This window comes from Drosophila bipectinata, chromosome 2R (genome assembly GCF_030179905.1).
Source record: "Drosophila bipectinata strain 14024-0381.07 chromosome 2R, DbipHiC1v2, whole genome shotgun sequence".
Lineage (NCBI taxonomy): Eukaryota > Metazoa > Arthropoda > Insecta > Diptera > Drosophilidae > Drosophila > Drosophila bipectinata.
In genome coordinates, this window is record NC_091737.1 from 15,889,770 (window position 1) to 15,915,808 (window position 26,039).

At 38.6% G+C, this 26,039-nt stretch overlaps 1 protein-coding gene across 2 annotated transcripts; it reads right to left on the reverse strand.

Annotated features, from left to right (window-relative positions):
- Nucleotides 1-5,410: 5,410 nt before the first annotated feature.
- On the reverse strand, nt 5,411-25,765 carry CCHa1-R (CCHamide-1 receptor). 2 transcript variants are annotated; one of them, XM_017238520.3, is made up of 9 exons: nt 25,329-25,544; nt 12,081-12,593; nt 9,599-9,825; nt 9,440-9,543; nt 9,169-9,378; nt 8,578-8,681; nt 8,141-8,278; nt 6,353-6,499; nt 5,411-6,274 (listed from the first exon to the last, which is right to left on the reverse strand). In XM_017238520.3, the coding sequence occupies exons 2-9, from the start codon at nt 12,410-12,412 to the stop codon at nt 6,061-6,063; spliced, it is 1,476 nt and encodes a 491-aa protein (XP_017094009.2). In that variant the 5' UTR covers nt 12,413-12,593; nt 25,329-25,544; the 3' UTR covers nt 5,411-6,060. The 2 variants fall into 2 exon arrangements, 1 of the variants encoding a protein (XP_017094009.2); XR_011442396.1 differs by lacking the exon at nt 5,411-6,274 and having other exon boundaries at nt 6,367-6,499; nt 8,022-8,278; nt 25,329-25,765.
- Between the last annotated feature and the right edge of the window lie 274 nt (nt 25,766-26,039).

Sequence of the window (26,039 nt, forward strand, 5' to 3'; positions counted from 1 at the left end):
AAAACGTTGCCAATATGAAACCACAAAAGCAAGAATATTCACATTTCCATGCCTTGTTAAAATGTCGATAAAACGTGATGTTGCTGGAACACATGTGAACCATTGAAATGTCATAACTTTAAATACGAGAAAAAGCAAACAATGGATAGATTCATGAGGGTTTACCACAGACACGTACTTAAGGCACAATTCAGTTGGCGATTCGTCATTATTTTGCATCCAACCGACCGGAAACGAAAGCAAAAACAAAAGCAAAAAACACTCAACCCAGCTCAACTTTCTTCTTCGACACTGGACGCCTTAAATGTTGGCTTAGAAGTTTCAGAGTTTGTGAGAGTTGTTATTGCGGGTTGAAGTCCGGCGTAATTTTGAAAGTGTTCTGCACTGCAGCTGCTGAAGGAAGGCCATAAATGAAGGCTCCTTCTCATTTTTGACCGCATTTTCCCGCTGATAAATGAGGAGTCCATGATTTAGCCAAAAGTTGTCAGCGCAATTTCTGTTGTTTGTTCTTCACGTTTCGGCAACAATGTCAGGACATCTGACAATTTCTTTGGCAAAGAAAACGGATGAGAAAAATTGTTGCGTTTTACCCTCATTTAACTATACGACTTTCAAAGACCTCTAAAAATGCGCTTAAAGGGTTAACTTTCAACCATATGTCCTATATTTACTTTACGACTTCTGTGGTCATGCTGGCTAAAAAGTTTTCTGAAGCTAGCAAGGTTTAAAGAATTTAATATTAAAGTATTGAATGACCCATGTCTGGGTATTGATAAATATAATCAATAGTTGCATACCAGCTGTCAATCTAACACTTCGAGCTATATTTCCTAACCCTAATCCCGGCGAGAATTCTCTCTGAAATCATCTGAAATGACGAAATTGCTCCGCTGACTATGGCTAATTTGGTTGAAAAGGGTTCGCCGGGCCACAGCAAACAAATAAAATCAACGAAACGAAAAAAAGAATTATTTGATCAGAGCTCAAAAGTTCGCCATTTCGACGCCATTCGTTTTTTAGGCCAAAGACCTTCCGAGCCTGACCAGCATTTTGCTGGAAATAAGAACTTACACTGGATGTTGAAATTAATTAGACAAGTGCCAGTTTGGCTCTAAACTTTGGAGTACGCCCCCATTTTTGAATAAACAGAAAAAAACGCTTCAATGACTTTAGGCTTGAAAAATTCGAATAAAATGGCTCTTGACTGACCTTTCTTTAAGCCAAGGGACTTATTGAAACTTTTTGAGAGATTCGTTGATAGATTAAAGCTCAAAAATGTTTGACAATTTGTTAAAGTTACATTTTCTATCTGTCAGGATTAAAATATTGTTTTGCAGCTAATTAAGACTTAAATGAAGAGGCATTTTTCCAAGATTTTGTTTAAAATAAACATAAAACATTTTAAGAGTAGTTTGTTCAAAACGTTTAGGTCTTTGACCAAGCATTCAGAGTCTTCAAAACAAAGAAGCCAAACAAAAGGATTCTAGGCGACTTTTGGCATCTTTATACAAATTCCTGAAAAAGCCTTTGTTCGGTCTGTTGACAAATGCATAAATCGGGGCCGAGTTTAATCTTTGCGGCTGTCCCATTCAGTTAACCGAACGAATGTGACAATTCGGGCGAATGTCCTTTTTACTATTTACTCGGCTAGAGAAAGGATCTCCGCGTTGAGTGGGCCGGCGGCACATGCCACTTGGCCGGATGCGGGTTTTTTCTATGGACAAATCCAAAATAGCAATTCCAGCACGCGTGGGCTGTTTCGCTTATTTAAAGAGCCTCCTCTTAGTCCTCTAAACTGGGTTTGTGCTTCCACCAGCCCTAAAAACGCAATCGATTCGAGTGTCACTCTTGCGAAGAAGGACATTATTTCGTTTGGACCACAATGTACATATGCGAGTGGAATCTCTGGGAGGATTTAATTTGAATATTTGTTTGCTTGGGAGCTCCAATCAATATGTGTCTAATTGCCAAGTTCTCAAGTGTCACCATTGCTCGGAGGATAATTAAATTCCAGCCCGTCCACATGAGGCGTATGCTTAGTGTCGCCCAAATGCCAGGTGCCCCATCTCCACCTCCTACCTTTATCTTCCTAATGATGGAACCCACCCAGCTGGCATGGTATCAGATTTTTGAAGTTTGCTCTGCTTCCTCGGCAATTAGCTTGGCTCAAATCTGGGTATGGGACATCTAGGATTACAGTTGGTGGCCCAACCAAGCCAACCGAGCGTGGGTGGCTCTTGTGGCATTTGCCAACCGCCAGCTGTGATTGCTCCCGAAAGGAGCTTAAAGTCAGCTTCGTTGGGGGTGGAATTGAGTCCTCCTCGGTGGCCTGCCACTTGACCGTTGGCCATAAAGTTGTAAATGCTTAAAATAGACTTAGCCCACTGCAAAGGTTAGATCCTGCCAGAACTACAAAGGCAGGATGCGGGCTGCGTGGCTTTCGGCACGCTTGTATAATTCCAAGTTAATATAAATCAGCAGGTGGTAATATTTTGGGGCTTCCACTGACCTCTGACAGGCTAATAAACCTGGAATTTTACCATTTTATGAGGAATATTTAAAGGGATACTCGGGCTAGGAAAATTATATACTTTAAGGTCGTATTTGGTTTATAAGATATCTATCAACATAAATCAGATGCTTATGAGAGTTTTTTGATGAATTATTGATGATCGTTTTTTAGTAAAATCTATAAAAAATCTTTAATGCTCTTTATATAAAGATAAACCTTTTTTAAGTCATTAATAAATCTAAGTAGGAATGAATACCTTTTTTCAAGTCAATTAACTAAATTCCAACTAAACAAATACCTGCTTAGAATGCACTTTAATAATATATATTTATGATTATTATTTTTATCCCATTTTGGCATTTAAAATTCAGGACCAGATCTAGAGAAGACTACTCCAGACGATGTCGTCAGCGTCGCCAAGGATAACTCCTGCCTCCTGGCGGCAAAAACGCCCACTCATAAATACACATAACGGTACATATGTAGAAATATGTATGTTGTGGCATGTATTGTGGTACGTGCATTAAGAGACTGAGAAAGTGGAGTAGGGTCTGTGGCCCAAAAGTGCCCTCATGCTTATTGAGTGCCAATTTTTATGCCCCTAATATATAAATGTGTGTGTGCATGTGTAGATTAGTACTATGCCAGGCAATTTACGATTAGCAAGGACTCTTCGTCACGCCGATTTCAGTCAGCGTCCCGTTACCCTGCCAACCCAGAGGCTTTGCCACAAACACTCATACACACACTCACACACCGAGAAGGAATGCCGTTAAGCTGCCGTGCTTTGCACCTTGAGGATTTTGTGTTTACATTTGCGTTTCTAAGCGTCTGAAATCGTTTTATTTATTTACCACGCCAATGTTTCTACATTTTCCACACCTCCACTAGTCCCCCTCTAGTTGCCCCTCTTTTCCTTTCAGATCCTTACACCCCCCTACCACCCATATGTTTTATAAGGCATTGCCATTATTATTGTTATTGTTATTGCCATGTTTGTGTTGTTGTTCTTTTTCTTTGTCTTTGCCATTGTGTTTGTTTTTGTTTGCGTATTACTGTGTTGGTGTACTTCTTCTCATTACGACTTGGCCTTTGTTTTTGTGGCTTTGAAGTGTCAAAACACTTGGCCAGTGCCTTACATAAATTAATATTAATAGCCGTTTAGCAAAGAAATGTTTAATTAAAAGCCTATTTAGGCGGCTATTAATTTGAACAAATAAAGTGGGTGCGGCTACTCGAAGCAATTTATTATACTTCAAGGAAAACAAAAGCTTTAAAAATATTCACCATGAAATCTCCATTTTGACAAATTTAAAGCTTGAATCAGTGATCCTGATAGAAATCTTATGACAAATGTCATTAATCAACTTTTTAAATCCTGACAAATGACCCTAGCAACTATAGTAAAGTAAGTTGTCAATTAATCTTGACACAGACCTCAGCACAGACCAAAGGTCCCTTAAAATTATCCTTTCGAATAATTGAAGCATAAGTTAATTTAGTTCCCAATCTGCTAATTAGACCACAATCTGGATGCTGAAAAATATAAAGAAAATAAACTCAATACCGCATAACTAAAGTAAAATTGTATCTCAACCATTTTAAAAATAAACCACAAATAAGAAAAAAAGAAGGAAATGCGAAACCCCAAGCCAATAAAACCAAGAAAATAATACAAAATAAAATATGAATAAAAAAATGGCCAAGTCAAGATAGCTGGAAAGGAGCGGGAGTAGGACGAGCACAAGGACGAAGGCCAGGACGAAGAGCGACAAACACTTTGGACAGTTAATAAAGCCGGGATAAGCACTCGACTTGGCTTGATGACAACTTGACGTGGTCGCTGAAATGCTGGATGAGATGCTGGAAGAGAGTCTACTACCCAAAGCCGGTTTATTAAAAATGAGCAACCGAAAGATGCGAAAATAAATAGAAAACGTCTGAACAGAGGCCATGTCTGAAGGAAAAAAAAGTGCCGGTTACCAAGCCGCAAGATAGTCGCCTGTCGCCAGGACATGCAAAAAGGAGTCGCAATCGCAAACGCAAGTCCTTGCGGCACGTAACTGACAGATCAACGCACGCCAACGCGTTCAAACATTTCATGAGTTAATTTAATTTCTGTATCTGTCGAATCTTTTGGGAGACCCACGCACAACATCACAAAGCGTAGACTTTCAGTAAATATTCGTCCGATTTAAGCTGATTGAGCTGATGGCACATTTCATTGGCACTCAAGGCCGTAAAATCATCCCGAAAATGTCCGGAAATTGATTCCGGAAACGAGATGAAAGACAAATCGTAGAATAAATGGGGTGAAAAATGTCATTATGAAAGACAAACGTTTATAATGGGAGGGGATTATAATTTATTTTTATACATTGAAAGGAAATCGATGAAATAACTCTTTCCCAAGATATGTTCGTACCTTGACTAAGAGATTTAGGTGAAAACTCCATTCACAAAAACAATTTCGAATCAATCTTACTTCAATTCAAACCGTACTCCATTTTAATACAGCTGTCAAAGAACTCTCCTGTGTCGCAGAAAAGGATCAAAATCGGCGCAGCAATTTGTTTGAACTGAACGAGATTAAACGGTGACTCCAATTTCACCTTTTCTGCCTGTGGCCAAACCAATTAATCTCGGAAAATGTCCCACGCAGAGTCCCGGAACCGCAGGGGAGTTTTAAAATCCGATTTCCCTTTTTTTCAGGTCACGACCGGACGCCGGAAGAAAGTTTTTCTTTGGCATTTCTTCTTAAAGTCGCCCACAAGCTCTGTAATTTAATTCCCCATAAATTTACCATGAGCTGTAGTCACTCTGATTTCAAGTCCTTTGGCTTTTGTGGCTTCGAGGGACTTTTCTAGCTTTTTTTCTGTCGGACACATGGAAACAAAGTTTTTAACGCACAATTTACATTTATTTTCAACTATATTCTGGCACATAAAAATGTATTTACAAAGTTATCGTGATTAGCTATAAAATGGAGTCCATTTCTGTGCACAAAACACAGAGCACGTAAAATTGTTTTATTTTTCGTTTCTTATCCTTTTTAATATTTATACGTAAAATGTATTTAGCTTAAAGCAGTGTCACGGCTGCAATACTTTAGTTTGGAACAGACACAGTTTACATTTATGCTTAACCTTTAGGACATTACTTGACACACACAGAAAACACATCGAAATACATATTTCCTTTTTATGCTTTTTCTTTGGGTATTTACATTCTAGACAAGTTACTTAAACTTTTAGGCAAAGTTTTTTCAAAGGACATATCCTAGCTTCTGTTTGTTGGATGGGCTTTTGTCTGACTTTTAAATGTATGTTTTCAATAAAGGTAGCTGCGAATGAAAGTAGAGTTTTTAAAGAAAGTTTACAAATTAAATTAGGAAAGACGTATTTATACTTTGGCTATTTTGTATATTATCTACTTTCAGCTACCATTTCTAACAAATCAAAGAAACCAGATAACTGTGCTATATATTTTGCGCTGCCTGTATATAGACATCCTGTAAGCTCCGTTTAAAACCTTTTGCTTCTGTGACTTCAATTCAATAGGGATTCCTGGAATTTTGGTGGGTGCGCTCGGGACTGCTGACCAAATTCCTTCAAAGAGGAGAACTCGTAGCTCGGCGGCGCCTCATTGTGACCGGTGGCCTGGACCATGACGGGCAGCGCCAGTTCTGTGGTGGAAATGGGGGCTCCGTTCAGATTGCTGCCATTTGGCAGAGTAGTTATCGTCGTCTCCTGCAGGCGACAGCTGTCCGGGGTGACGGAAAAAAATATGGAATATCGAGAACAATTCGGAAAGAAGAATGCCATCCGGAATGAGACTCACCTGCGGATGGTGCTCTGGTAGCAGGAATGGCGGGACTGGTAGCGCTTGGAAGCGGTGCTGGTCAGCGAGGTGTCCCGGTGCATACAGAAGGTGTCGTGCTGGCTGCGCTTCTTCCGGCGGCCACTGGCTCCGCGGCAAAACAGGTATCTGCCAACAAAAAAAGGAAACAAACAAAAATCGCAATTGTCGGAAAAAGCAAGCACAGAGTTCCATACAAAATATTTCATAAAACTCGCGTGTAGGTGTCGAAAAGTGGGGTGTTTATTGGTATGCACAGAGAAAACTTTATAGTAAAAGGGTTATTTGTTAAATTTAGGTTTAATTATAAATTAGGTAACAAAATATTCTATGACACACACAATACGCATACGACCCGTATTACGTCTTCAAACAAAAACTTTATAAGAATATTATTATTGTCCTTTTTATAACAAAACCCTTTGATTAATATTTTTCTCCTGTGCTTGTGTGTCTGTGTTGCATTTTGTGAGCTCAAGCGAGAGCACCAAACAATTCCAGATTGCAATTCGAGAACAGATATATGTATCCTCATATCATAGAGGAAGTTGTGCAGTTGATTTTTCTGTGAGGTTCAATTGAAGTTGAGTAACGATTGGAAGGAGTCGCACAAACAAGAAGGGAAACAAAAAAAATATATTGTATATGATATGTTTGCTTATGTTCCATAAAAGAAAGTGAGAGGCTTTGTAAACTTTATTATACCCTTGCAGAGGGTATTATAATTTTGTCCAAAAGTGTGCAACGCAGTGAAGGAGACATCTCCGACCCTATAAAGTATATATATTCTTGATCAGGATCACCTCCTGAGTTGATATGAGCATGTCCGTCTGTCCGTCTGTCCGTCTGTCCGTCTGTCTGTCTGTCTGTCCGTTTCTACGCGAACTAGTCTCTCAGTTTTGAAGCTATCGTCTTGAAACTTTGCACACACCCTTCTTTCCTTTGCACGCAGTATATAAGTCGGAACGGCCGGGATCGGCCGACTATATCCTATAGCTGCCATATAACTGATTGATCGGAAATGGTATAACTTTGGTGTTTTTAGAGTTAGAGAGTTCAAATTTGACACGAGAGCTATTTTTGGCAAACAATTACGACATGCCAAATTTCATAAGGATCGGCCGACTATATCTTATAGATGCCATATAACTGAACGATCGGAAATGACCCAACTTTCGTGTTTTTGAAGATAGAAAGCTGAAACTTGGTACAGATTATATTTTTGGCCTGTTGATCCAACTTACCAAATTTCATTAGGATCGGCCGACTATATCCTATAGCTGCCATATAACTGAACTATCGGAAATGGTACTTGGTAGAAATACCAACTTTCGTATTTTTGAAGATAGAAGCTTGGGACTTTTTTTAGATTTTTTATTTTAGTTAATTAGTTTTAATATGATGTAATCATAAGGATCGGCCAACTATATCCGATGTTTGCGATATATATCCGGTTTTAACTGCAAGGGTATATAAACTTCGGCTCCGCCCGAAGTTAGCTTTGCTTTCTTGTATTAAATTTTTGATAGGAAGAAATTGCATCTGAATGTTTGGCTCAATATTTCGTCGTTTTTGTTTAAATTTGTTATAAAATATTATGATTTCTTGTAGTTTTTTTTAAGAGAGAGTTACAAATTGGCAGTTGGCTTACACGGGGGCTACAGATTTTTGTTAGTGACTCTTTAGCGACAGTCGACTGAGTGACGATTACCGAGTATCGTTTAGTCATTCTGTAGCTGTGGAGGTGGATTGATGTGAACGAACAAATACCTATTGAAATGCTTGCGAAAGGCGCCGCTCACAAAGTAGAGGGCAACAGGATTGGCGCAGCTGTTGGCGAAGGACATGCAGTAGGCAACGATGCGCAGCACATGCCAAAAGGCATTGTAATCTTCCTGGGCGGTGGGCCTGCCGGAGAGAGATGGAAAAAAGGTGGACATGAGCAAAATACGTACAAACATCGGGGGAGTCAGAGTAAAGCACCCATAATGGAGATATCAGCAGGGAAATCGATTGTCCTGCATTCTCAGCGAACAAGTGTCGAACAAATGGCAACAACATTACTCATACGCACTGTTTGCCTTTGTGAGCATCCCTTTGGCTGCTGGCAGGTCCCTTTTTATCCGCTTGACAAATTGACTTTCCATTTATTCATTCATGGCTAGCTAGAGGAAATTCATGGGCAAGGACCACGAGTGAGTACTCACCAGAAGTAAAACCATAGGAAAAATACGTGATAGGGTAGAAAGCAAATGCCAAAGATTACAACAAAGGCCAGAACTGTAACGGCCACCTTTCGACGGGCTCGAACCTGAAAAAAACCACATATGTTAAGGATGATAAAGTTGAAGGCCTGAAAATGAAAATATATTATGACAGAGTACTCTACATGTCCTACTTTTTTATGACTTGAAAATTCATTAAATTAAATAAATTATTTGCCCTGAATAGAGTCCATCAGAACTGAACGTTCTACCCGAAAACACATGCTTTGTAAGCCACCAAAAAGTTGCCCAATTTATTCCACCTTTCAACCCATTCAGTTGGAGTTTTAGTGCGTCGGTCAAGTTAATATTGAATATTTTATGCCACCCCATGCGAACTGAATGAGAAAGTTTTTTTCGCACAGCCACGCTGCGAAAATAGTTGTGGAAAAGTTTATAATTCACTTTTATGGGAGGTTTTTTTTTTCCTTTACTTTTCCGGGGGTTGAGAGGTTGAGTCCAATGATTGATATCAATTTGCCGCACTTATGAATTCTTTTGGGGAACTTAAACCGAGTTAGGTTGAGGACTCACCTGGCGTACAGCTCCCTGGATTTCGCCCGGAACACTGGCCGAATACATCAAGTGGAGGGCGATGAGGATGTAGAACACTGCGATAATCACCAGGGGAATGGCATAATAAACCAGGAAGTGGAGAAGTACCATGGTTTTGGCATAGTTTTCACCCCAACCTTCTGGATAAGGATAGCAGTAAATAATAGACTTTTCGTTGATGATAAGTTGCTGTAGGGATAGTTTACAAATTATATATTGTACTAATAATTTCAAATTCAAGTAAACTTACCTTAATGTAACTGCCCAAAAGAGCTGGCATACCGCAGAGTATGGCCAACAACCAAATGGAAACGGCTATGGCCAAAGTCATTCTAGTAGCTCGACGTCCTCCCCCTAAAATTTGTATTTTGTATCACATGTTCAAACTATTTAAAGTTAATATTCTTACCATGTGCATGAAACTTTCTTAGGGGATCCACAATGGCAAAGTATCGATCTCCCGACAGAGCTGTCAGCGTAAACACCGATACACCAATGGATACATCCTTCATAAATTCCGACAAACTGCATAGGAAGCCGCCCCAGGGCCAGGACTCCACCGTGTAGATGGTAGATGCCAGGGGCACTGTGGTTACAATAACCAGAAGATCCGCCAGTGCCAGTGATAAAATATAGCTGAAAGATGCCATTTTTTTATAGGGAATTTAAAGTCACCCTTCTCAAGAAATACATAGATTTATGTCTCATTTTTTAAGATAAGCAGGCTGACTCTCAAAAAGGACCTCTCTAAAGCTCGTCTCTTCGAGCAGCACGTGTCCTGGAAGTGTGATAAAAATGCGCCGCTTGGCTGATTTATGTTTTGGAAAGTTTTTAAGCAAATTTTGCAACAACTGCTGACTTAAGGGCAATACAATGACCATTAAAATTGATTTATCTCCCAAAAGCCTTATTAAGTGGCAAGTATATTGTCTCTAGCCGCAAAAAGACAAAAGCAAGGAGTCTTCCATGTTTTTTTTTTAAAGATTTTTGCATTCTGTGCCGTTGGCAGAAAGTGGGCTAATAAATAGCGCACAGTGGCAATTCGGTCCGTGATCTCATATAGTAATTTCGCCTTTATCCCCACGACCCGCGCTTACCATAAATAAGCTGCATGTGGCACTTTGTTAGCCACGTCCTGGCTGTCGGAAATGCAACACCAAATTACGTTTTTTGTGGCCCCCCGGCAAAGCCGATAAGGGTCTTATGGTCCCGTGGTCTCCGGCTTACTGGTCTAGCACCACTTGGCTTTTAAAACGCCCTGACTCTCTGACTTTCTCCCCATTCGCCAAATGCAATTTCAGCGTAATTTGATCAGTTGACATTCACGTTAGCCTTTTGCTAAAAGCCAACACACGAGCTCAGCTTAATGCAGAATCGCGTTCCTGGAAAATTCATGCTTTACATACTGCATCCTTATGGCTTTGGCATCCGCTAGAAAATTTAAGTGGCTTCATGTTTGTTATCCTAGTGCCGTGACAATTCCTTTTTAAGTGGCAATGGTTCATTCCGGTCCTGCCGACACGGGGCACTGTTTTAATTGACCACAAACCGCCGGGGAGGACAACTGCCATCTGGCCAAGGCCATCGTTTTAATGATAGACCCGTGTCACCAGAATAAACAACTTTATAAAGTCAAGATGTTGCCACTAGAAACCTGACTGTTCAGGGTATTTACTTTAATTGGTTCGGAAAAGTTAAAGACTGAAGATAATTGTTGGGCTTTAATAAAATTAATTCCTTAAAAAAATAAAGTTTTCTATTTCCAATCGGATCTTTATTTCCAACATAATTAAATTGCTTGTCAAGGTTAAAGGTCAACCATAACCAAGTTAATGTGTGTTTTGTTTTATCCTATGAATAATACATTGTATATCCTGTTAAATTACTTCCATTTTTTATATGCCATAGGCTCCAGTCTCTTTATTTCCGGGGAAATCCATCGCCTTTAACGAATTACTTTGGTTTCCCCCCAAAAAGTAGGCAACCTATTGCTTGTGGAAGTCACATAAGGTTACTGTCTGTCGGAAAATTATATTTATCTCGCCTGCAAGCCTGGCACAATAAAGTGATTTATGGCATAATGTACAAAAACACACAATATATGCAGTCTTCCTACAAAAATCTCCCCCAACATGACTAATTAGTTATGCCATTTTCCCGCTCCTCGCCTACAAAACATCAACAGCTGCCAATCGATTTAAGAGTGTGGGTGTGCCTGTGTGTGTTTTTGTCCTTATGCCAGTACAATGTATAAATGGCAGAGTTTTGAGTAAATTTCGAGACGAAGGCGGTAACAGCATTACCATTATCATTGTTGCCTGCCTGACTGCCTCGTTCGGCTCGGCATGCCGCTTAATTAACTGATGGGCTGGAGGGCAATTTGGAGGAGGCTAGAAGGGGCTGGAGGGGCTGTAGGCAAGTAGGACAATTCTCAGGCAACGCTGTTGGCCAACTCGTGACATTTGCCTTTTGCATGCATAATTTGGCGCACACGCTGCCAGAGGCAAGAGGCATATAATTAAATTCAATTTAAGTTTGTCGTAAATCAAAGGCACTTGCTGTGAAGCTAGGAGTTATAGATCTAGGTGATGTCCTGTAAATATTACGGGGGTATTCAGGTATATTTTTAAGATCTTGTTTAAGTTCAATCAGCGACCGTTAAAGCTATTTAGAATAGAATCTTCTTACTAGAATATTTAATGTAATATTCTATAGAATAACATTGTCCTCTAAAAGGAATATACCCTTGTCGTGTTGTTAAAAAGACATAACCCTTCATTTATGTAATGATTCCGTGACTCTAAGTTGTACCCCTTTATTAAACAAAACCCACCATCATGCCTAATTATCCAAGCGGTATGTTAACTTTTCCGGTTAGATGGAACACTCACGTGTTTGGAACATTCCGCATCTGGCGCACACTCAGGAAGACCACAATCAGGGTGCCATTGCCCAGGACACCGACCACGAAGATCAGAGCGAACAGGATGGGAACAATGTAGGTTTCCGGACGGCGACCGTATGGCACGTAGGGTGTCTCTGTCACAGCCAGTTCGCTGGAATTTTCGGCTCCCAAGTCCAGGAGAGGCCACTGGGTGGACGTGGCAGCCAGATCCCAGAGAGCCTGCGTAATGTTGTACGGGTAGGGAAGCTGTGGTGAATCCTCAGAAGTGTCCCGTCCCATGTCGAAGTCGGTTTCCATGCTGACCAACTTGGCTATCATCGAGGGATTCGTGCGGGTTCTGGGAGGGGGTTCTGATGCTTCTGCTGCTGACTTTACTCGATTTGGTCTCCTTTAATGTTATTTCTTGCCCAACTAAATGGAAACTGTTTAAGCCAACATGATTCATTTATTTCCTTCACGGCTCGTTGGCTGCTGCATTTTTGCATTCAATTTTATCTGGCTAGAAAATAAAGAAAAAACAATATACATTGTAATTGGTAAACCTGATTCAATTTGTTTTGGGTTTGGCTTTAATGGTTTTTGGGGGAAATTCAATTTTTATACAGATTTGTACTCTTGCAGAGGGTATTATAACTGTGATCAAAGGGGTTCAGACACTTCCGACACTATAAAATACTTACATATTTAATCAGGATCAACTAAGGATCCGATAAGTCGGAGTCGATATAAGAATGTCCGTCAGTCAGTTTCTATGCAAACTAGTCTTTTAGTATTAAAGCTATCGAGTTCAAACTATGTACACATCCTTCTTTATGCGATATTACACATCCTTTATTCCTTTCTTACGTATCCTTAACTATATATCATATCCTTTGTATATAAATTATAAATCTGAAAATGAAAACACTCTATTTCCATTGCCCACTTCTAAGAGCGCATGGAAGTCAAATGGTAATAAAGAGCCAAGTTTTACCGTTATTTTGCATATGATTACATTTTAAAAAAATCTTTAATTTAGAAACTATTTATAAAATAAAAAAAAAAAAATTAATTAAAAAATATCGCCCTCCTCCTCGATTCTCATAGGTTGCACTTAAGCGGGCCCGAAAAATCAAAAAAAATATTTTTTATTTTTGTTTACTTTTGTTGTTGTTTGAATTTTTTATGTTGTTGTATGTTGTGGTTATTGTAGTTTTTTGTTTTTGGTGTTGTATTTTTGTTGTAATTTTCATTTTTAACATTTTATTGCTTAATTAAATTTTTTTTTTTTATTTATTTATTTTAATTTTTGTTGCATGTTTTCAATTATATTCGACTACATCTTATTGCTGCCATTAATGCCCTATGTAACGGATTAATCATAAATTAATCATTGGTAGTTTTGAAGATGGAAAAGGACTTTTTTCAAAATTTGTACGGCCAACTATATGAGATATTTGGAGTATATATCCCATCCTATATTATCCTACAACATAAACTGTCATTTAACTGCAAGTGTATATCATATTCGGTTTTGTCCGAAGTAAACTTTCCTTTCTTGTTTAGTTTCAAATTCCTACTGTCCAATATCAAAAATATTATGCATATTTTCAAAGCTATTAAATAGCACACCATATGTGTTTACTTTCAAAAGTAAACCGAAATTTTACGCCAAAATTAATTTATTGGACGCAAGGTAACAAAGGTAAAAACCACAGAAATAAAATGCAATATTTTTCATTGTATTTATTGGGAAAATGGCCATATTGTAAATTTTCATTGTAAACTTCAGTATATTCATACTAAATTTATACAAAACCATTGCTTTGTTAAATTCAGTTTCCTTCCGATCCTTCATCCCAATAGCATTGTAAGCATTGTAAGGATTTTTAAAGATGGTGTTTATATAGCTGAACTTATAGATTTTCCAATCCATCCAATCTTAAAGTTGTATATCTTTTAAAAAAAAATTTAGATCTAGATTTTTTAAATTTTTCCATTGTAAAATTCGGACTTTCAAACGAAGTCCATATTTTAGCCAATATCTATCCGATCCTTGAGCGGAATACCTTAACCGATACGATCTGCATTAAAACTTTGATCCTAAATCCTAGATATCCATGTCTGCCCGAATCCAAGCCCATACCTTTTCCGATTTTCATCCGATTCTTGTAATTCATTAGACTATTTACAAGCGACATGAGCGGAAGCATCACAATCAAAAGCTTTGAATAAAATTGTAAATCAATCATTTTCAAATTATTTTTCCGCGGTACGTTCCCGCGGCCACATTGTCCACCCCATGCATTTTCCAAATTTTGAAGGGGACCCCCCAGAAAATTTGACAAAACATCTGAAAAATATTTTGTTGCCAGGTTTTGATGCAGCTCGATAGAGAATCGATATACTTTTCGTTTAAGGTACTCCGCTTAAGAATCTGATGGATATTGGCCAAGATATGGCCATCACAGTGGGCCGTATTGTCCACGGAAAGGGAAAGGTCCACCCAATCGTTTTTGTCAGTTTTTTGGAAATTGAAGCCAAATCCTTTGTGGTTACATTTATGGAAAATCAAACAAATGCTTCCAATTAAATTTTGGAGAGACCTTTGGGGAATTTAAATATCAGTATAAGCTCCTGCCACCCAAAATCAAAAATTTTCTATAGATACAATATGCTAGCAGTTTTGTGCTTATTTTGCATTTGAAAATGAATGCCACTCTAGAATTCATTTGTTTGAACACAGAACGTTTCATAAAGACTTTATTAAAGACTTTAATCAGGAAAAACTAAAGATAATGGTAGAGTGCTTTAATTGTTACAAATTTGGTTAATTGCATTTTAAAAGGAAATCCGATTGTAAGTTGGCTGTGTAATTGCATCAAGAATGCACATTTGATTTCGCTTCTGAAAATAGCCTTGTTCCATTCACTTTGGGATTTGTTTAATTTCGCCCTTTCGTTTGCTAATTTGGAATTCCGTTTCTTCAGATATAACAGGTTCTGACTTTCCATTAAAGTGTTAAGAGAAATCCCCTTAAAAGGAAGGAAAATCAGGAAAGCCCAATGAAGGGCTTTATGTTACAGATTTATGACATTAGCGTGGAATTTCTTATCAACTTGATGATGCCGGCTCGGTCTTCTTGGCAGTCACTTGCTCGTCGACACTCCGAGGAATGCATATCCTGTCATTACATTTCCAGCCATTAACCGCACTCGCACATATAAATATACGTACGGGTGTATACAGTGACTCATAAAACGTAACTGACGCCCGAGAAAACTTCAATGACTCGGTCAGGCGACAAGGAAAAGTCGCCGTAATTGAAAACTGTGTGTTTGGTGCGTCCTTTCGCTTTCGCCACCGCCAACCACCGTCCTTTATGTAATAAAATATGAATGGTCTGTCATCCAGCATCACCTTTCCAGCTCGGTGGAATGTAAACATCCGGCCAAATCATTTCCCATCTACCGACAGCCCACAGCCGGATTTCCAACGCTTTTCCGCTGCTGCATAAAATGCGGATGCCATCGAAAATATTATGAAGGAACTGTAAAAACAGATGCCTTAAAAATCAAATCCGTATGAATGCATAAACACAATTTGCATAAACCAGAGTCAAAAGTGTTATTCAAATGCCGCAAAGTTGCCAGCCTCTCTGGCAAGTGCAAAAATGTTCACTTTTTAAGGAGAAAGTTTCTCCGCTCGGCAAGAGGATTTTATGGAGTTTCTTATTAAATTTAATTTACCACCAACTACCATTTAAGTGATTAAGCTTGATTACGATTTAACAAATTGAAAAAACAAGCTTCAACGAAGATGAGGTTCCTGAAACTTTGTCTTGGCCAACTCAGGTAAGCAAGAAGACCAAGTTTTTTATTCTGCTCGTAAATAGCTATAGTTTAATACGATTTCCCTTATTTTTCTCATTGTTGAGTAAATTGTGGAAGTAATGTCGTTGCCTGTTATGGTTTTCCTTGTTAAAAAAATAATGAAAATTGATTTTTAATTAATTTATGACATTAATTGTCTACCGACTAATTGGAAAGAACATAAAACGACCAAAGGTCGGAAATTATTGTGACAAACAAATATTTAATTGGCATTTAATATGTATTTTAATTTTTTTTGTGTAGAAAATTATTATATTATGAATTTATAACCCTCTTAATTAGATGTGTTTTAATGTTAAAACTCTTTAGTTATTCATGAATCCATATAAATACCTCCCTCAGATTCTTGAGCTATGTAGTTTAATAGAGTTCTTTTTCTTATAAGAACTGGAATGGCTTCCTTTGGAGGATGTTTCAGTTGCTCCTTGCGATTTTTAAGAACGCAATTGGAAATGTAAATTAAGTTCGAGAACAAAGGCCAACTAATTAAGTAACTTCGAGCGAAAGCTGCTAAATTGTTGAAATATTTCCAACGGAAACCGGCCACCCAGCCTTGACGATCCTGTTAAAATGTCAGCAGTGTCCGCATTGTTTGCTCCTCGACATAATTAATTTGTTAACAAAAAGTTAACACAAAAGTGAATGTGAGACGATGGATCTGGGGATGCGGTCAGGTTTATTTGCACAACACTTAGCTAATTGGATTTCGACATTGACTAGGCCAAGTGATAAATTATTCCGTTTAAAGAACATTTTATTCGGGGTAACGCCGTCATAAACATTCATAATTCGAACCAGAATTGATATATTTTGGGCTTACTGACATCAGACCGACAAATAAACCTGTTAGCCTATATCAATAAATGGCTTAAACTGAGTAAAAAAAGGGGGGAAAATGTATCAACTGAAGAGAAAAGTGTTGTGATTTATGACAACGAATGGCCGGCAAAGGTCCTCTTATCTGGTGACCATCTGGATGTCAAATGTTTGAGGGGTTACCAGGGAGTATACTTTTCCTTTTGATACCCTGTAATTGTTACCTATAAAAAATATATGAATTTCTAGACAGTAAATGGAGGAACCTATTAGACATAGTTTATTAAGTATTCTATTTTTTTTTTTCAATAAAAGGTATAACTAATTCTAGGCTACTTTCACAATCGTTAGAATCCCCAATCCAATCTGGAAGTGTTATTTTTATGGAATACATGGCATCCAAGAGTGCTTTTGATAAATCAATGCAATTTATCAGTAGTTCAGCTGTGGACACAACGCCACTTAAAACCCGTCGCACTCCCGTAGAATCGGCGGGGACTATGGGGTTCCCTGGCCAAAAAATTGTTATCGCTTAGCAAACACACACACGTTTTCACGTTTTAGCAGGGGAATGGAATATTATCTTTCAGTCTTTTGGGGCTCAGTGCGTCTCATAATAAATGCAGTTAAGTCGTCGGCAAATGTTCTAGATTGTTTTTTTTTTTTCGTGGAAACGCAAGACGCAGGCACACACGAATATTTTGAATAAATAACACCGGTTTTTGGGAGACAGTGAAAATTTTTATTTTCTTTTTTTTATTTTGGCCATGAATTATGCGTTACACACAAAAACAGAGGAGACAAAATAGGAGATAGGCTTTGCCAGAAGATTTGCGATTGGCCATTTGTTTTGCGGCTTGTAATTGAATAGCATGTTGCCAGCTTTTAGGCGCTTGCTCGTCCTTTTTATATTTTTATGTAAATTTAATGAAAGAAATATATTCTTTTCAATGATTTATTTTAAGAGCAAAAGTCTAAGACGTGTCTATATTTAGATTCTTGTACAACATTTTAAAACGGTTGCCTCTTAAAGCTTAAGCTTCGATATGCCAGACAGGATTATGGCTAAATGTGTGTGTCCTCCGCATGCCACCATGTTCGAACATAAAGCAACCACTAAGGAGTGGTTATAAAAAATCAAATTTAAGCTTCTCATAAGCCATTAAAATACAATGTCATAGTTATATTTAATTTTTTCATTCCGTCCGCCAGTTCACTCCACCGACTCTCATCGTATATATGTATTTTTTTTTGCCATTTTTATGAAAATCCCTCCGACAGTTTGCACTTAATGTTCGGAGTGGGGTAGTAGGTTTAAAATAAAGCCATAAACGATAAGGGGATCAGCTCGAAAGGAAATGGCGGAACAATTTCGATTGTCATTATCTAGATAAATTATTTATGTAATCGCCCTGCACCATTATTTTTATGAAATTCCTTTCGCCTGCGGCTTGCCTTCCAAAAATATGCGAGAAACAATTTTTCCGCCTGCCACGGAAATCGATTGTCAAAAGCAAATTGCTAACGAAAGGACTCGAGAGTGTTAACATTTTTGCTTCAACAGAAAAAATGTAATAACAGGGGCCTCCTCTTGGCTAAAGGGAGTGTTTGAATCAATGCGGCAAAAAAACTTTAAATTACTGTGTACTAAAACCTTTCATATCCTTTAATAAGCAGTTGGAAAACGTACGTTTCCTAAAGGCTCCGCTCACTTGGTTGGTTGGTCGCAATTAGAGTGCATTAGCATGTCTAAATGAAACTTTAGTTGGGAACAAAGCAATTGGCATTGTCTGACAACTTTTTGCCATATGGAGCACTTAGAGAAAAATAGATATGTTCGTTTTTTGAAAAGTTATGTGATTTTTTATAAATATTAGTCCTGCTTTGCTTATCCCTGAAAACCTCTTTTGAAATAAAAGTTTAAGTTATAATTTTCTCTATACGTGTTTAGTTGAAGTGTACTTGTACCCATCTGTGCAATTTTATTTGCATATGTAGATTATGTAGGTCTTGTACCATTCCCCTTCTAATGTCTGTATACCAAATACAAAAGCACGCTACTGCTTCCAGTCACTACTGCTCAGGACTTTAATTTAATTTTTTAATTTGGACAATATTTGTTTTAATATTTTTGATAAATGGGTTTTGTACAGACGCTTTTTATTGCTATTTTCTTTATATTTTGATTGCAGCCAGGCATTTAATAACTTTTCATTTGCTTCTCTTTAAAATGCCCGTTTCAATGACTAATTGGCCGCTAAAAGGCGTCCATTTTCTGTCCCATTTGGCTCTTTCGTTTATTTATTTTATTTTTTTGGGGGCACCGTGGTGCGTGTCTGGTGTGGGAATAAAAAACGTCCCCTCCACGTTAAAATGAAGTGTCCGGCACTTGATTTATATACTTGAGTAATGGTTGTCGCACACATAAAGTCGGCTTGAACAAAAGCTTTTGTTGCTGTGGGTGACAATTTGCAGTACACACCCATTAAACCAAAAGAAATTCTCAGAAAGTGCGGAAAATAATACTCTTTGGCATCTGATAGGGACTCTGTTTATGTTTTTTTCAAACACTCCCCAGTGGCATTGAACAGATAGGGTTTCATAAAGTTTAAAAACCAGCAATTGAACTTTAATGTTATTTAATTTCTGATAACTGATATACCCCAAAAAGGGAGATTATATCCTTGTTAAAAAACTTGGCCTACTTTCGGGCGCCAGCAAATGATTTGCACTCAATTTTTCACACGCTGGCAATTTGGTTTTTTTCTCTGACGCTTCTGCCGGCCATTAATTCAAATTTTATTTTTAGCTGGACTTTTTTTTTATTGCCAGCATGTTTTCTTGGCTAAGACGAACCAGCATTTAAATGCCATCAATTTGCATAATTCAACATTTTTCTCAAAGCTTTTAATTTTCCTTCTTTTTTTTTTTTTTTTTTTGGTTTTCGTAGTTTGTTGACATTTCTTTGATGGGCGTAGAGCAGCTTCATTATTCAGCAACAGCTGGCAGACGCCAGGGGGGAGCTGGGGCAGGATGTGCCAGTGGAGGGGCGCCAAACCTCTCGACATATAAATTTGTTAAACGACTAACTGACTGACTGACTGGATGACTGGCTGACGGACATGCCACACTTATGCCTCAATCCATCCTGCCCCTCCGACATCAGCACATACAGTGGGTCGCAGCTTATTTCAACCAGCACCCTAAAAAAAACTCAAAGCTAAATATCTCGTGAACTAAAAAAGGTATCAAAATAATTCAAATGCAGATTTTTAGTTTTACTTTTCAACAACAAATATATGTTTCTATTTATTTTCTAAGATTTTTTATACATTTAATAATAATATTTAAAGAAAAATACAACTAAAAATAGCGTCGCAGCTTATTTCAACCAGCTAGTCAAAAATGTTTTAAACCTAACTTAAATTAAAAAAATCAACAAAATTAATATTTAGTATGCCCCCCCTTATTATCTATAACCATTTTAAGCCGTTTTGGCATGGAATCTACCAATTTTTTGGTTACATCTGGGGTTATTTTTTCCCACTCCTCCTCCAAAGCGTTCTTCAGATCTTTTTTGTTTTTTATCTGGCGTTTCCTTATATTTTGGTCCAATATTGCCCATAGATTTTCAATCACGTTCATATCCGGTGACTGGGCGGGAGGTTGCATAACGTGGGGGCAATTCCATATTAGCCAAGTCTGCACAATGCCCGACTTATGTTTCGGGTCATTGTCTTGGTAGAACCGGAATTGCTCTTGGATTCCCAGTTTCTCCGCACTTTGGACCAAATTTTTCTTCAAGACGTCGAGGTACTGGGTCTTGTCCATTGTTGACTCTATAAAATGCAGCTTCCCGACTCCCGCTGACGACATACAGGCCCAAACCATGACGCTGCCACCGCCATGTTTAACAGTCGCCTTTAGGTTTTTATTATGGAGCTCTGTGTTTGGCTTACGCCAGACATAAGATGCTCCATCAGAGCCAAAAATATTAAATTTGGACTCATCTGCGAATATTACAGACTGCCAAAAAGTTTCGTCCTTGTTCATATGGTCCATGGCGAATTTTAATCTTGCCTTCTGGTTTTTTGCACTAATGAAAGGCTTCTTTCGTGCAATTCGACCATTAAACCCCTGGCTGTGCAGAACTCGTCGGATGGTGTCTGGGTGGCAAGACTTGCCCAGCTCTGTCTCCACTTGGGCAGCCACTTTTGGAGCCGAAAGTTTAGGGTTTTCCCGGATTTTTCGGACAATATAACGCTCGTCCGTCTCATTAAAAATTTTGTTTGGGGCTTTTCGGCCCTTGTCATGCGTTCTGTTCTCGCGAACAAAACGGTAAATAATACTCTGTACTGTAGAGTCACTAAGAGCAACCATTTCCGCAATTTTCCGGCGAGAAAGTCCGTTTTTGAAGTGACGGAGCACATCTTCTCTCTTCTCTAAAGAGGTTCGGGGTCCCATTTTGATTTAATTGATATATTGCGGAAAAAAAGGCACAAAGTTGATGAAATCCAACACAACTAGTTAGTAAATAACAAATGTAAGCCGATGTAACAAAAAAAAAAAGTTTCTTGGAAAATAACGGATCATGGCAGTGCTGAAAATTGACTGGTTGAAATAAGCTGCGGCGGTATTTTCAGCGGTATTTTTCTTTAAATATTATTAATAAATGTAAAAAAAATCTTAAAAATTAAATAGAAACATATATTTGTTGTTGAAAAGTAAAACTAAAAATCTGCATTTGAATTATTTTAATACCTCATATAGTTTACCAGATATACTGATTCAAATTTTTTTCAAGGGGCTGGTCGAAATAAGCTGCGACCCACTGTATATCATTTTCATTTTGTAATTTGTCTCTCACTCCTCTTGGCTCCCAGTTGCCAGTTTTGGCCTGGCTTTCGGCAGTTTGCCCCGTCACGGGCCATTTTGTGCACAATGGCCCCCAGTTAATTGGTTGGGTGTTGCTGTGGGTGTCCTTGCTACCATCGGATCCCGGCCCGTTATGGTGTTGCCGGTATCGGTGTCGGTGTCAGGAGGAGGCGCCTCATATTAAATTACATGACAGCTTACATGAGGTGCTAACGGTGCACAGGACCTCCAGGTCCTTCTCCTCCTACTTGGGCTCATTAAATGTGTAAAAATAAATGAGGAATGCGGGGCGTTTATTTGTTCATGAAAAATGCTCAGAACTCTGTAATGCTTATGCAATTTTAATAATTTTCCTGCGATTCATTTTCCGTCTGTTGATTTTAATGATAGCCATTCTATGGAGATTTTAACCCCAGATTTAGATACATTAATTTATAAAACAGGTTTAACTTTCTTGAAGAAGATTTCACATTTTAATTTAAAATTTAATCCAATATTTAAGGATGTTCTGGATCTTAAAATACATCCCCAAAATCACTTCCAATTGAATGGTAGATGTTTCAAGGAATTCATAAACGATAAATTAAATCCTAAAAGCTAAGAGCTTAATCCAACTTACGCTTTTCGTATCAAAAACAGAAAAGTCGCTCGGCATTTAATTAATTCGAAGCGCGGATAGTTATCAGAAATTTTCCACCCCAAGAGCTACTTCTAGCTTCCGGCGAAATTATTAAAAATGTCTATTTCACTTTGCGAGCATTTAATTAATGGGATGGTTTCTTTAATGCCATTACTCTTACTCATACTTTGAGATACTATGCTTGGGGAGACAAACCTTAGGGAGAATACAATTCAGAGTCAACCTTTGCGAAGTGCAAGAGTTGCGGTTTCGTGTTTTTGCAAAACCTAATAATGCTAATTGCATATTGGTGGACGCACTTCCAACTCGGCTAAATGGTAGTTTATGTTATGGCCATGGTCGGAAAGCCAATCTACCAAATGCAGAAAAGTGTATAAAGTCGCAGAAATAGGATTTAATCAAGAAATTTCATTCAGAAAAATCAATAGATCATAATCATTCCAAAACTAGTGGACTCTATTCTCTAGTGTCTATCTCTATTCATCGAACTTGGTCGATTAAATCATTTGCCATTTGCAGATACAAGGCATTTTTGCAAATAAGTGATTTGAATCAACAACCAGGCTGCCAATGTCCACAATGTCCTGTCACCAGGACGAACAAAACCTGAAAGAAAGAAAGTAAAGGGAAAGAATGGAAGGCCGGAAGTGAGGGGTAAAGTCACTTGAAAAGTTCCGTATCATTACTCGGGTGTTTTGTGGTGATTGGCTTTGGTATGATCCCTGCCACGCCCCCAGAAAGGGAGGGGTGGCGAGATGACAGTTTTGTTCGAACCACCTCACACCCAAAGTATTCTGGGCACTTGAAGTGTCAGGCAAACAAAATCATTTGACGACGTGTCTTGTTTGGCCAAACGCAACTCTTGCTCGGGCCAACTTTTTCAAGTAAAACAAAGGAACTGGAACGGAACTATCTTACATTTCAATTTAAGTTTCCGTTTTTGTTAAAGTTCGACTTTCAAAGCTGTGCTCCTTCCCTTGATTAACTAAAAACAATTTGGCCCTGTAGTTTGGATCCCATTTCACCTAATTAGGTGCAATTGTTCAGCGCTCCGACTGTGATGCTCCCAAGGATACTGTAGCTTCTATCCTGCACACCCGGCGTATGCGCAATATAAAAATTTATGACTCATAGAAATTAAATGACTGTCATTCGTATGTATTAGCCGCGTCCGGGTGAAATTAGTTCGTCTTAACAGATCCAATGTGGTCGCGGCGGTTGAGGGAAAAAACGGAATAAGAGGGCGCGGTTAAGGACTCCCCCAATATATCTGAATACAAAAGGCGAAAAACGAATGCGGAAGCCAAGATGCATATCAAATCGTTGCTGGGCATAAATCATAGGTAACCCAAATACATAAATATGTTGTAATAAACATGTTTATGGGGAGGAAGTTTTAATGGAATTGAAGACCCTTATCTAAGCGTTAGGCATTGTTCCTTTCCCCTTAAACAAGGACTACATATTTTTTTACGGCTAAGTAATGTAGAAACTTTGCTTTTAATTGAACTTTTTGCCAGATAAGCTGCCAATAAATAGAAAAAGCTAAAATGTATTTACCCACTCGCTGGTTTTCGCTGTTTATTTTCTTACATTTTATTTGTAAATTTTGCCAACGAAATTTTGGCAAGGTGATTTTGTAGACACCTTAAATCCAACAACTGAATAAAATAGCTTTCGTGAAATCGGTACATATGTTTCTATACAATTTTCTTGGCACGTCGGCCTTTTGTTTATATACGCTCGTCGACATAGTTTTTGTTTAATGCTGTCGCTTCGGTTAATTGTAAACAAACTTATTCAATGGACTAGATGGATGGACGGATCGTGTCCAGACGCACGCCCTGCATTTATATTTAGATTGCGAACGGTGCCCCATATATTTTCCATACACATAGCTCTGAGTAACTATTCTAATCTTGCAGCTTTTGTTAATGGCATATTTAAGCCAGGCGAATGGATACTCCTGCTGCCAAAGGCAAATAAATGGCACGCGCAGCCATTGCACTTGCCCTCCAAAACACCCTTTGCCCTTTGCATATTTTTCTTCTGTCCCAGAATTTTTGTGCATTTTAAAGGGCCTTTTCTTGTTCCTGATCTGGGTCTTGTACTTCTGTGTTTTTGTTGGTTTACTTTTTCTGGTTTTTCATTAACTTGGAAGGTTCTGCTTCTGGTGGGATTGTTGGCTTGTGGCTAAGTGTGCAGCATGAAAAAGGTGGTACCCAAAGTCTGGAATAAACCATGAGCTTAAGATTTTGGTGTTGGGGCTCAAACATTTATGGCTGAGTAACAAAAACTGTAACAAATTGAAACAGAGTAAGTGCATCGTTTATGCAGTTTGATAACATCAGATATTGTAGTTACTACTGTTCGGATGATGACATAGTTAACCCGATTTATTCATAGAAATGACGTAGTATAATCCACTTTGGAATTCGATACAATTACAACAGGATATCAATCAACATGCAAAGGCAAAAATTGCATTAAAATGGTAATTTCTATGACCAGTTTTCAGGCGCTGCTTTCGAGAATAGCCAACCCATATTCAGGATTTATGGAGCCAGACCCAGAAGCAACAATAGTCGATATGCAAACGGAAAGCGGAAGCAAAATAAACTGCACAACAGCGAAACGGAAACAGAAACAGAACCCCAGACACGGCCCTGTTTTTTTTCGATTTTGAATTGAAATGAAAGTGCATATAAGTGCTTTTCCCCACGCACGATTTACGAGCCAAAAACTGCAGTTTAGGCCCAGTCAAGGACCGGAAAACAGCATTTTTTATGCGTTTCGCGTTCGACTTCCCCAGGGACTTTTTCCAGATTCAAATTTCGATAGGCGGACACTGAATTATGGAACCGACATCAATTCTCCTGGATAATTTTGTTAGCCAGGATACAATATGCAAACTTTGGAAAGTCGAGCAGGTTTTCACAAAAGATTGGCTGATAAATTTGTAATTTACCATTTCCGACACCGCCGATAAACAAATTTACATCAATCTGCAATTATTATTTATTATGCTTACATTTGCGTTAAAGTGTTTTCCGTGTTTCCGTGTTTTTATGCGATTCCAGGCCCCACACGCGGCCACTTCATTTCGGCCCCCAAATTAATGTTTTGGGATGGGAAGTGATGCCACTTAAACAGGATACACCACCGGTTAACGAGAAGAGCACATGCCACGATACTCACTGCCCCAAAACAAGACAACACAAGACACTTGCTTGGCTAATTTTGTTTATATCGCGGAAAATACACACAGAACACTGGCGGGAAGAACTTGAATGAATTTATTGAATTCTTTTTAGCAAGCGAAAACACTCGAAACGCTATTGCCGGATATTGGCATCAACGCCGGCACATCACAGAGCACATCCAGAAATTCCGTTTTTGAACTTGAACTGTCCGACGGAACGGAGGAGAACGCATGCGACTGGTTTGCGCGCGCGAAAACGTTTGGTTTTGCCTCGTTGGCTGACTGCATGTTGGCCGGGCCAGAAGCACTCACACACATACAATTGATCCGAAGATTGGACGGGGCGCCAAAGTGGGTGGCTAAAATGCCGGTTGTAAGACCAGCAGCACGCATGCTCAGTCAGTACGATTTTAAATATAGCGCTTTTCAAACAAGCTATCGAATAATCGAGTATTGACAATACATATATACAATACATTATTAATTCACTCAAGTCGTCACATATTCTCAAGTATGACTTTAATTTTAAATTATACAATA